At 33.2% G+C, this 13,261-nt stretch overlaps 1 protein-coding gene across 1 annotated transcript; it reads left to right on the top strand.

The window, feature by feature from the left end:
• The first annotated feature begins 5,011 nt into the window (after positions 1-5,011).
• Positions 5,012-6,068, top strand: LOC121253639 (VQ motif-containing protein 22). The gene has a single exon (XM_041153629.1). It carries the CDS (start codon positions 5,094-5,096, stop codon positions 5,823-5,825), a length of 732 nt encoding a protein of 243 aa, XP_041009563.1. The 5' UTR covers positions 5,012-5,093; the 3' UTR covers positions 5,826-6,068.
• Positions 6,069-13,261: the final 7,193 nt, after the last annotated feature.

Genomic DNA, 13,261 nt, shown 5'->3' with positions numbered 1-13,261 from the left:
CACATATTATCTGTGAATTGGTTTGTTTTGCCGGACTGAGTCCGAAGAGTTTCGGAGGTCGGATGGATTGTGGACGGAGTTGTGTGTTTGTTTGCATTGTGAATTGTGGTTGTTGGTTGTTGGTTATGGCTTGTTCATGTACATCGCATATTGCATGCATGATCATGTTTGTAAAGAAAACTGGGTTTTCGCATGATTGCATACATGTTCATGTGTTTATTGGAATTGGATTCTCATGTGAGTAAAAGGAAAAGAGACTGTAGGGATGGTGGTAAGCAGGGACGGTGGTAGAGTCTCGCCTGTGATTCCTGCCTACAGTGCTCTATTAAGTATTCATTGTGTGTAAAGGAACTGTAGGGATGGTGGTAAGCAGGGATGGTGGTAGAGTCTCGCCTGCGATTCTCGCCTACGGTGCACGCGATAGGGATGGTGGTAAGCAAGGATGGTGGTTGTGTCCCGCCTGTGATTCCTGCCTACGGTGCACGCGGTAGGGATGATGGTAAGCAGGGACGGTGGTAGAGTCCCGCCTGCGATTCCCGCCTACAGTGTCCGATAAATGGGTTGTTTGTGTGAATCATTTTCTGGGAAAATGTTATACGGATATTTTGGGCCAAAATGGGATTTTTGGCGTGTGTTGGAAATAATCATTTTTCTGGGAAAAAAAATGGTATTTTATGACCAAATGTATTTTGTCATATTGTTGGTTGCATTAATGTATTTTTATCCCGAGAGTTGTTTGGTTTATACTTACCTGTGGTACCATTTTATGGTATCGCAGATTTTGATGCAGATGATGATGACGAGCCTTAGCTTGGCTCCGTTGGAGGAGTGATCTGGGATTGCTCCTGTTTAGTGAGTTATGTTTTTATCAATTACTGTATTTACCTTTTGTATTATATTTGGGGTGACTGTATAATTTTTAAAGATAAATTGTGTTGAATATTTGTATTTAAATTTCTGGTACTTAGTTGACTTATTTATATTATCCGCTGCGACTTTTATTGTGCACATTTGCATGTTGCACACACTTGAGCACATTTCGTTGAGATGCGTGACCGTGTTGTCACCATCTTGACGTCACGATTCCCTTGTTTTTATACGTGGGAGTCGGGGTGTCACAACTAACTTCTTTATTCGAAACTCCCTGATCACATGCTGCAACTTTGCTAGGCCACCTCAAATTTGCTAGAGCTCTTCTCAACAAGAAACCCAAACTTGCTGATGAAGTAGACTCATTATTCGGCCGAACCACCCTTCACTTGGCTTTAGCTGAATGCCACAATGAGCTTGTAAAAGCATTGTTGAAAGTGAATACAGTTGTTTGCTTAGTTTCTGATCAAAGTGGGAGAATTGATCCTGATCTCCAATTAGCCGCAATCAGAGGACACTTAGAGGTAATAAAAGAGCTGATTATTGCCCAACCCTACTCGATCTGGGTCAATCTTGATGGAGACATGAGTGTTTTACACTCGTATCATGTACGATACAGTCATTTGGATACTCTGAAACTGCTAGTCGGATCCAATGCTGATGATCAGCAACCTCTATATATTTACTCTCTTTGAAGAGTCTTTTCTTCTTTTATTTTTTTCGACTCATTAAGTTTAATTTTTTTTTTTTTTTACTTAAATTCAGAAAAGATTACCAGATTTCTGCTTAAATTCATAAGAAATAGCGACATGGACAATCCAACATGGGTGAAATTCATTGCTTATCTCCCTCTAGCTATGTTATGCTATCAAATCACCCCAACTCTTATAATTAAATTCACCTGCTCAGAAACCCACAACTCATTGATCTATCTGGAGTAAACGAACTCAGATAAGAAAAATTATTAAATATTCTTAGAATACTAATCACGTAAGTATCATTCTTAATTGATATGGTATAGTACTATATATGATAAGATACCTAATATTAGTGGAATATAAGGAGGCAGTACATGATTTCAAACGAGTAGGTAAGGTCCTTAATTTGCCAAAACTTGCATTCAATTATAATATTAACTGCTCTAATTAATGAGCTTATGACACTTCTTGATGCTTCATTGCTTAATTGATCATAAAGTAATCACCAACATTAATGTTAAAGACAGGCTGATATTCAACACCCCCCCCCCCCCCCCCCCCCCCCAAAAAAAAAAAAAAAATGGATTCAGAGTTGTTGATACCTAAATCATGATCAGGAAATCTTTGAGTAATTAATTAATTTTTTCCTTTGTTTTTATAATATCTTGGCTTGGCATGGCATGCATGCAAATTTCTATTTAGCTTTGGTTTATATTATCTCAACTCATCTTGTACGGTAAAGTCATTTTCAGTCCAAACAACAATTACTTTCTTTTCAGAGATATTTTCACATGGATTCACTAATGACGAAAGGGGTGTTATGCTTTTCATTTTTCAATATGATTTTGCTTTTGCAAATGAAAGAGAAAACCCATCTCTAAATGAAAGAGAAAGGCTCCTTGCGTGATCACAATGCCGATTTCGTAAAAATAAAAATTTGATATAAAATCAAATTAAAGTGAAATAAAAATATTAATATTTTTTATTATTAACTCAAGATTTTATAAAAATTTGATATAAAAATTTTGAGTTATTAATATTTTTTTATATAATTTGATTTTATAAAAATATTTTCATCTTATAATATTATTATGAATTCTATTATAAAAAAAATAGGTTTTATAAATATTTTTATAAAAAAAATAATATTATTAAAGTACTATACAATCATTTATGAGACCCACATCTATCTTCTCTCAAATAATTTAAAATCATCTCATCTCCAATCCTAACACACAAAATCTTCAAAAATTATCTCAACTCATAAATCTCATTACTATCCACAAACATGACCTTAATTAACGAAGAAAATAAAATAATAATAAGAGAGAAGATATTTATAACTGTAAAAATATTAATAAAAAGGAATAAAAAGCCAAATAGCTCACGGCAGTGAATCGTGGGTCGTCGGAGACCAATTATCGCTTGCGTTTTATTCAAGTTCTTTCATTCAACAACATTCTTGCTATTTGCATTACCATTGGCCGACATTCTTTGCACTGTTCGACGAGGAAACAATGAATCTTTCCCCCGTTTCAATCAAGCCGGAAAAGTCTGCAGATCCATACAACAGAAAGAAAAATCAAGAAATTAATTACGAAAAGGATATCCAAACAGTACTTTATTTATTTATTTATTTATTTATTTATGGTTCTGGATTCAATGGTCTTTGTCCCCTGCAGTACGTGAGACATGGTACGATATCATCAGGAGTTCCAAATTTAATTTGGACCAGATCGATGCAATATGGTCGCTCTGATCTGTTCTCTTAAATTATAAAACATTTTCATTTCATACTCTTAGAAGAAGCTGAATTTGCATCTATAATTATATTACGTACCAAATATAACAATTTGCACCCTTAATTTGCACCCTTATTATATATATATATATATATATATATAATATGGTATAATCGTGACAGTCAGGTCAGAATTGACTGTTTTAATCATTTGAAATGAAAATTAAAAAAAAAAATGATGATAATTTAAATAAATACAAAATATTCTTTTAATTCCCATTTTATTTTCTATGATTGCTAATGGCCAGCATACCTCAGTCAACCTCAATATTAACTTTTATAGGTAGGCAGGTACAAGAAGTCGTTGAGCCCAATCGTACTATTCCTTTATACACCTACCCGTTTGTATCGAGAGATGGGTTAAAATAATTTTAGATAAATTAAAAAAAATATTATTTTTTAATATTATTATTTTTTTAAAATTTAAAAAAATTCAATTCTTTATTATATTTTACGTAGAAATTTAAAATAATTATAAAAAATAAGATGAGATAAGTTGATATCACTTTTCAATCTAAACAAGACAGTCCAATTATTTGTACCCGATTATTCCTTTCTATTCCTTTTCCTCTTCTTCTTAATAATACAAATAAATTAATTAGATAAGCCTTACAATTTCTTAAAAATAAATATATATTTTTATAAATTTTTTACAGTTAAAATATTTCTCAATTAATTATATTAGAGTTCATTAATTTATCTACCAAAAGATTAAGAAACACTAATAAATAACATAATGAGAATGACCCATAAATTAAAGCAATATATAGGGATTGGAAATGGAAGGTACTTGGTTGTTTCCTCTGACCTAAATGATAAAAAAACGTTAGAATTCTCACATGTTAAACACTATATTTTTTTATTTTTTTTTATTAAATATGTGGTAGATAGATAATATGTAAAAGAATTTAATAACTTTAAGAAGAATAAAATCAAAAATAAATTAAAAAAATTAAAATATATATATAATATATGATGTGTGAGAATCATCGAGTAAGTTTAGAGGGTAAGATAGAAATTTTATGTTTTGTTTAAAAGTTTAAAATATTATATTTTAATATTATTATTATTTTAAAATTTAAAAAAAATTAAAATTGAATTTAAAAAAAATTAAATTATTTATTATATTTTATATAAAAAATTTTAAAAAATATAATAATGACATGAGATAAAAATTTTGTGTTTTATTTATGTACAAATCAGCCCGCTCGTTATAGGCAGACTGTGATAAAAGTCTCCCCAGTCCACCAACCCCAACGAGTCCCAACGCTGACGTGGCCACCAGCCAATGATGTCACCCGTGCACATAGCTTTGTGACTTTGGCAGCTTCGAGGAAACCCGGCCCTAATTAATCCTTGAAGGCTTTCAGCTAATTTTGGCACAAAAATGACCTTCCAGAAACACAGGCTCCCATATACATTATAAACATCGTTTTCATGATGACTCATGCCAAACGTTTCTCCGCCACAGCCACACGTACTACGTCACGTGCCATGGAATCTGCTCTCCTCTAATTACGTTTGTGTTTTTTGCTTGTTTTCATCCCCTCCAAACCAAGGGTTAGGATCTGTTTCAAAGTCATGCTTTGACCACGTTGAAACCACCATAAATAGGGAAACCATATGCTCTTTTCCTTCCTTCTTACCAAAGGAAGAGAATATTAGAGATCAGTGCCAAAGCTGTTCCCCTCATTTCTCACCACGCAGTGTTCTCTTGGCCGGCCATGAGCCAAACCATGTCGGGCCCTGGAGATTGGTTCCAATTCTATCACCATAACCTTTCTAGTCAGGCGACATCTCCGGGCCACGCCGCATCTCGGCCGCCGCCTGATCTGCTCGATACTCGAGCATCTGATGACACTGTTGTCACCTCCACTGTCACTTCCGTCGCCACGTTGATGACTCCACTCGGCTCCGGCGGCGCTGGTACCTCTAGCTCAAACATGAGTACTGGTCATCGCTTGAGCCCCGAAGGCCGTGTCTCCAAGCCCATACGCAGGCGGTCTAGGGCTTCTCGACGAACCCCTACTACGCTGCTCAACACAGACACCACCAATTTCCGAGCCATGGTGCAACAATTCACCGGTGGTCCTAGTGCGACCTTTGCCTCGGCCGGGGCGCACCCCGGTGCACCAAACTTTGGTTTTGGGTTAGGAGCTGCCGGCCGTCAAGCTCATGTTAATAATCCTACTGCAATGATGTTGCCTCCGGGTCGCGGATATCATCATCTGCAGCCTCAACCACAGCTGTACCAACCGCAAAGTCAGCAATACATGTTTTCGTTGGGCAGCAACAACGCACCTGGGGATGCTTTTCTTCAAAGACTTAGCAGCTCAAGACCCTCCAACGCAGGGGTCTCCGATGGGTTTGTGATGGAGGGCGTTTCATCCTCCTTCCAAGTGCCTAGGCCATCTAGCTCCTCCAATGAGAATAGGAGTAACAGTTTAATGTTTTGATAAAGACAGAAAGAAGAAGTTAGGTATACTGACTTTTTTTTAGGGAGAAATTGTTGACCAATGTAAATTACTGCATGTAGATGTATATCCTTTTTCACTCGATAGCAATATTGTCGGCTACACTTGGCCTCGGATCCGTAGGGTTCACCATTTTTTCTTTTACTTTGGTTGCTATTGAGTTGGGACTTGGGAATTTGCTGAATTACTGAGCGCAGGTTACGAGCCTGCCTATATTTTATTCCATTCATGCTTCCCTTCGTTTGGTTTTGGAATTTGTGTTTGTTTTCCTCCTAGGTTTGCAATGATTAATGTTCGATCCCGGCCATTTGAGTGCACAAGTTGTTGATCATTGACTTTAGCTAAAACCTTCTTTTTTTCCTGGTTTTACACCCATCGCGCGTACGTTGTTCTATATTGTTTAATAAGGTTATCATAAGCATTATTAATTCAGTGTTCTAACTTGATTTGTTAATGATGTATAATTAATTTTCCTTTTTGATCTCTCTCAAAATTTATTTGATTGTTTATTTTTTTCAGAAAAAATTTATTCATCATTTATTTTCTTATTATTATCTCATAATCTTATAATGTGGAATTGGATAATAGGTTCGCAAGTGAAATATAATAAATAATCTTCAATCATCTAATGTCATATCATGAGATAATGACAGGATAATAAAAATTGAGATGATGAGTAGAATTACTCGTAAATTAAATCTTTTATTTCCTTGTAAACGGCTGGAGATGAATCGATTTGCATGGTTATATACAAATTTAGTAAAGTATCATCGTCGCAATGAAATTATGAGAATATGAATGATACTAAGAAAAATATATAATATATATGTAGTACTATGATACGATTTCAATTATTTTAAATTCTAAAGACAATATCACGGTTGAAGTTCTGTTGAGCTGTATTATAAACTCTGCTTTGGAGTTTCGTTCAATGAAAATAATAAATGATCTTTGGATTATAATCATATTAATATCTCAATTTTGGTTTTATAAATATTTCAGGTAGGCACCCCCATATCAAACTCAGGGTACTTTTAATTTAATAAGAAAATAATGAATAAATATTATGAAGCATCTTTTGGTCATACAAAATAAGATATATATGAGATAAGATGAGATAAAAAACTTATAAATAATAATAAAATAATTTGTGGATCAGCTCTGCTATATACAGTCCACTTTGTACACGAAATTGTGGATGAAATTGACGTGGCCGGCGTGAGTCTTTTTTTCAAAAAAAAAAAAAAAAAAAAAAAAGAGGAAGGAAGACATCACCTGTCTCACCATGGGAATAATGTTCGGTGAAGTGGTATTCGGTCTAGTATCACATAGGTTAGGTTTATTGACATTTATAGTTTACTTGTTGCAGAGAAAAACTTCAGATTTACATTGTAAATCTGAAGAATGCTAAACCCCTGTATTCCACGACAGAAAGATTGAAAATTTATTAGATGAAAAAAATAAAACAAACAGAGAATAATGGAGGAAAATAAAAACACTACAAACACATAAGTGTAAACAAAGACACTTGGAAGAAAAGAGGAAAATAAATTCAGACGTCTTTTTCACCGGTGTTTGATCCAACGCTGACAGCCTCAACGCCTTCGTGAGTTGTCACGGCTGCTGCCATGGCTGCAACCGCATCGTCGGAGCTCTCCAACACCCTGTTATCCTAGTCCCCGCCCAGTATAGGACTCTCTACAAGCAATTACAGTATAGTTGAAAGAAAAAAAATAAAAAATAAAAACACCAAACAAAGGAAGAGGTGAATTCTCGATGATTTTATGAAGATAGATAGGTATATGGTGAATTTGCTAATTTATTATGATAGGGATCTGCTTGTCAATCTCAAGAACTTCTTTTTTTTCCCAAGAGTATAGTGAATTCTCGACTATTATTATGGTGAATTCCCGCTTGTGTTCAGCCCATTTTTTCTCTCCCGCTCAGAACCCCTACACAACCTCATTTCTCTTCAATGAAATGCTCCGTTTTACTTTTTTTTTTTTACATGACATGATGTACAACTCCGTTTGTGCGCAAGGGGTCCGCAAAACTTACTGAAAATATAATTTTTCTTTAAATATTTCGAATTAAGATTTTTATGAGATTTTGGAGAAAAGAGAAAAAAATTAAATAAAAAAAAAAATTATAAAACGAGATGAAACAAGATGATTTGTGAAACCAAATCAAGCCTCAAAGGAGTATGAAAAGAGGATATAGGATGAAATAAAAATCCCGTTATAGACGTTAGAACTCCACCTTAATTGCCTCAAGCATGGGAGTATGTCAACTGATCTGAATTTTAGACAAAGAAAAAGGAAAGACATACGAGGCTAAGAAAGTAGGATAAGGTCATGTCCGTGGGGTTGGAGATATACAAATAAGAGTGGAGAGTGAGGTTCGCGCATAGTTTTAACGATGCATCATGAATCTCACTAGTTGATTGAAATAGGGTCATCCTAGTTGAAATCGACAAATCAACAACTAGGGAGTACGCTGGTGGGGCACATTTGGCGTGGTAGGAATTCAAAATGATACATTGAGTTAGTACCATTCTACAAGTGAAAATACAAAGAAAGTCGATCTTAAAGACAACGAGTTCCAAGTCTTGGGAAGAAGGCCGGGTTGTAGTGGAGCCGGTGGGGAGAGATTGAAAAGATCTCGATTAGTGTCATTTGAAAGGCTTTCTAGTTTTTAAGTGAGAATTAAAGATATATACTCATGTGAATATACCAATTACGTAGTGGATTTCAAATCCTTGGTGTAAAAGAGCCTATTAAAGTTGACAAAGTTGTAAATTTTGGTCAAAGACTATTAATTTTTTGCCAATTTTTCCCTTGTTTGGCCAAACGGCTAGTGAAATGAATTTTCTTTATGCATTCGAACACCTAGCTATATATATATATATATATATATATATATATATATATATATATATATATATATAGGCTTTATATATAATATGATTAATGTTATGCATCATATTCTCATCTTATTTTAATCATATTAAGTAATAAGTGGCATATTCATCACTATTAGATGATAAAAAACCTGTAATAAATTATCATTTAATTGTGATAAATATGTCACATCTTATTTAGTGGGATGAAAGTGGTATGGTAGTATCATGTATAGAATTTTCCATATAATATGGAAGTAATTTATATAGAAAAATTATATTCATCATCCACACACACCACACACTATATATATATATATTTTTTTTTTCTCTTACCAAATGTGTAGTATGTGAATGATGAGTAGAATAATTCAATAAGTTTAAGAAAAATAAAACTAAAAAAAAAATTAAAAAATTTGTTAATAAATTAAAAAAAAAGTATGGTGTGTGGTGTGTGGAGATGATGATCGAGTAGCTTATATAAATATATAGATATATTATATACTAGCCAACCAAACTTTTAATTTTAAACACGAGGTCACAAGATTATTCACTTGCGTTATTTTCGAAAAATAGTAGTGATTTTGGTTGGCCTTCTGAAATTAATTGAAAATGTGCGTAGCTGCAATTAATGACGAAAAAGGAAAATGTGGTGCATGTTGGAAAGCATCGGTGCTTTCTCTAAATTAAACTTCGATGACAGGGATAGAACATGGATCGATTTGAGTGGGAAATGGGTTGGGAAGAGGAGGTGAATGCGAGCTCATCATGGGGCCCCATTTCAAAAGGAAAAGTACTACTTGCACTTGGCAGCAAAGTCAAACGAACCCTAATCCTTGCTAATTTGAATTAAAATGGGTGCCTTTTGATTCACTAAAAGATTACATCAACCTTTAATTGGTTGATAGAGCATTATTAGGCGCCTAATTAATCTCAACCTTATCACAGTGTCATCAATCATACATTCAAAAAAACTCGTGGATATATGTAATTTCTAAACTTTGGTGAGAATAGGTTTAGGTGGAGACTATCAACTAATCGGATTCTTTTCGAATATTTTTCATAGAGTAATAGTAGATACACGAACTATTTAATAACTTTTTTCACAACTCATTCTGAAATAAAAAGAAAAAATAGTTATAAGTGTTACAACCATAAAGATTAGATCACACAATAGTAAACTCACGAAATAGCGTATCATATAAAGTCATGTTAGTTTGTGAATTTACTTTTATAAATAATCTCTTTATGGTTAAAGTATTTCTCAAACTCAAAGTTTAAAGCTAATTATCTCGACATCATTTACTATTAGCTCTCTCTCTTATAAGCAAGCCTTCCACTCTTTTTGGGTGTGAACCCTCCTCATGATCTTCTTTATTCCCCCCTCGACTTTTCCAAGATGAGGAAATTCATGTTATCTTTGCTGTTGTTATCTCCCAGCTTGTCATCAAGCATTGGTGAAAAGTTTATTGTCTTAATTCAAATGTATAATACATGACTCATGACGATGATTCTTTGTATGATCATGTGAATGAAGGTGATGTACACAAACTAATAAATAAATAAGCATGAATTGAGATTGACGTATAGAAATTATTAGATTTTTTGTTGCGTAAAACAGGGGAGAGCGAGAAGATCAACTACTCATAATTTAAAATACCGATGTTTTATTTTTTATTTATTTTTAAATAGGAACATTAATCTCATGTGAAAATATAAGTAATAAAAAGGAAATAATTTGATATCTTACACTTAGATTGTAAAAAAGAGTAAAGTCTACTATTAAAAAATTAATTTTTTCATATAGATATCATATTTACTCATACGGTGTTTGCATACTCTGTAACTGCAAATATTATTTCTCTATCTAGTTTGATATAACTGTTAGTTTCTCATGAACTGAGTCGAAAACGAGTCTTCATTGCATTTTTCTAACTTCTCCCACTCAAATATCTCGTTCATTCTGGTCTCACCTTATTGTCATGATCTACTTCAATGCTCATCGTTACAGCATGGGACGGTATCATCACCAACACATACTTGTCTCGTGTGGGTGTGTGAAATTTTCGTAAAAAGAGAAATGCTTTAGTTATAAATAGATTTTACAAAAATAAATTTATAAACTGAAATAATTTGATGTGGTATATTAAATTATAAAATTATTTTTATTATAAAATAAATATAATATATCATATAAAATTATATCAATTTATAAATTTATTATTATAAAATATTTTTATAATTGTAACACTTATCTTCGTATAAATAGCAATAAAGTTTTGTAAGAGTTATGGCTTAACTTTGAGCCTCTTGGAAAAATAGCTCCTATTCCAAGCCCGGTGGAGCCCAAGCGGGCAATAGTAAATTGAGAATTTGGAGATCATGTAGTGTTATGGGTTCATGGATTCTTCGGAGTTCGGAGCCCAAGATACCTTTCATGACGATAAATACCGCCATTACTTAATAGGTGTAAGAAATAATGCAAGGCCAAGAGCCCAAGATTGCTAAATCTTTTAATATAAGGTTCCGTTGATTTCATCTCACGAAATTAATGCGCGTCACGCTATTATCATCTTGACTGATGTCAAGTGACCACTGAGTAATTATAATTAGGGAAAAACTTTATTTGTCATACTTTTTATTTTAATGTGGCATCAAGTAAGTGGTTCACAAGTTCGACGTAACAAATAATCTTCCAATCATTTTGTAACCAATGATGGAAATGATTAGAAGATTGTAAAATGGTGCCGCTGCTACTCGGTAGTCGGTACCATGAGTTTGCCTCATTAAACTTACCATTAGTGCAATTTGTTTTTTTTTTTTTTTTCTTTCAATTATTTTTTAAAGATCTGAAAATATTTTTTAAGAATAAAAAAATATACCACTTCACTTTAAAGGGGCAAATCCACGAGATTAAGTATCATTTTTTATTGCAAAAAGAATTGTTAGTGCCCAAAAAGGCACTGCCCGAAAGAGAAGAAAAATCCATTCCTAGACGTGTTGAGGTGGGTTAGGTCTCGATCAGTGAGGTACAGAGCCCCCGGCGGTGATCTGGTGCGGCTATACCGTGTTTGTGCATATGTCTATGACGATAAACAATATTTAAATGTAGAGAAAATAAAGAAATATGAACACATATTTACATAGTTCGGCATTAGGCCTAAGTCCCTACGTCCACGGGATTTGGGAAGGGGAGATTCCACTATAATATGTTTATTTACAATCTCTCATAACCTCACATTTCTTACTGTACAATGAGAGTTGAAGATCTACTTGCTGGAGAATATGTTCTCTCTGAAGCTCTCTATATAGAGGTTGAAGAAGAAATCACAGAAACCTCGCCAAAAATCCCTCCAAGTGTTCAAAAATAGAAGTCCCTTTTATATGACCCTCTTCTTGCGTGTGTCTCCTTTGCGTGTCTAACTGTCTCTCCCGCGTGTCTGACTGTCTCTCCCTTTCTTACTTTCTTTTGACATCTCTCTATCTCCTGACACCATTGTCCCTTCTTGTCCCCTCTCTCTCTTATTTTGTCTTCTAGTGATTGATAGTCCTTTGATGGACTGAGTCTTGAGAACCATTTTGAGTCTAGTGTATTTTACCCCTCACAATAATGATATATTTACTCATTATTAAATGTTTTTGGAATGAAAAAATTTAATTGTAAGCGATTCTACGCATTAATACGCGCACTTATTCAATATGATTGGTCAGAAAGTAGATTTTATTAAAAACAATGCTAGTTTGAATTTATAATATGAAGGCAACAATATTAATATGCAGATTGGTACACAAACTTGTATGTACATATCAAAACTCTTTTGGAATACAAATGCTTGATATCTCATCCTATTATCAAAGGTCATGTAAGTTGAAAATAATGCTTATTCGAGTAATTTTAATTACATGAAATATTATGATAACATATAAATATGATGTCATACGTAACTAATAAATATCTAATAATTTTCAATGTCGGCCTGATTAGGCTGGATTTATAGAATTTGCAAATCCATAAGTGTTAATTTAATTATACTTAATCAGTTACCTAAAAGCAATCACCAAAACCAATTAGAGATTTGCTTCCTTTGTTGTCGGTTGTCCTGCTTGCTCATACAAATTTTATGTGAGAACTGACAAACTTTAAAAAAATAATAACTTATATATATCATTATTCATAAAAATAAATAAATAAATAATCATTAGAGAATAAGAAATTCCAGCAGTGGACATTAGAGGGCTCCTTATGTTTAGAGACTCAATGACACGTACAATAAAAAAAAAAAAATAGCATAGAAGTGTTTTTTGTGCCATCTTATAAACTTAAAAAAAAAAAAAAAATTTAATCACCAAAACAAATAAAAAAATAAAGAAAGAAAATTATATTCTATAAATTTAAGAGAATAAATATTAAAATGGTAATAATTATGAAAATGGTGAATAAAAGAATGATAATTAAAAGAAAAATAAAAATAAAATGGTAAGATGGGGAAGGCGTAACAGTTACAAATACTGTTATGTT

This window comes from Juglans microcarpa x Juglans regia, chromosome 2S (assembly GCF_004785595.1).
Source record: "Juglans microcarpa x Juglans regia isolate MS1-56 chromosome 2S, Jm3101_v1.0, whole genome shotgun sequence".
NCBI classification, from domain to species: domain Eukaryota; kingdom Viridiplantae; phylum Streptophyta; class Magnoliopsida; order Fagales; family Juglandaceae; genus Juglans; species Juglans microcarpa x Juglans regia.
Note: the sequence above shows the minus strand (reverse complement) of the source record. Positions and strands in the feature narration are given on the sequence as shown.

Coding starts and splice junctions, on each gene's coding strand:
- LOC121253639 (XM_041153629.1), top strand. CDS start 5,094: ATGAGCCAAACCATGTCGGGCCCTGGAGATTGGTTCCAATTCTATCAC.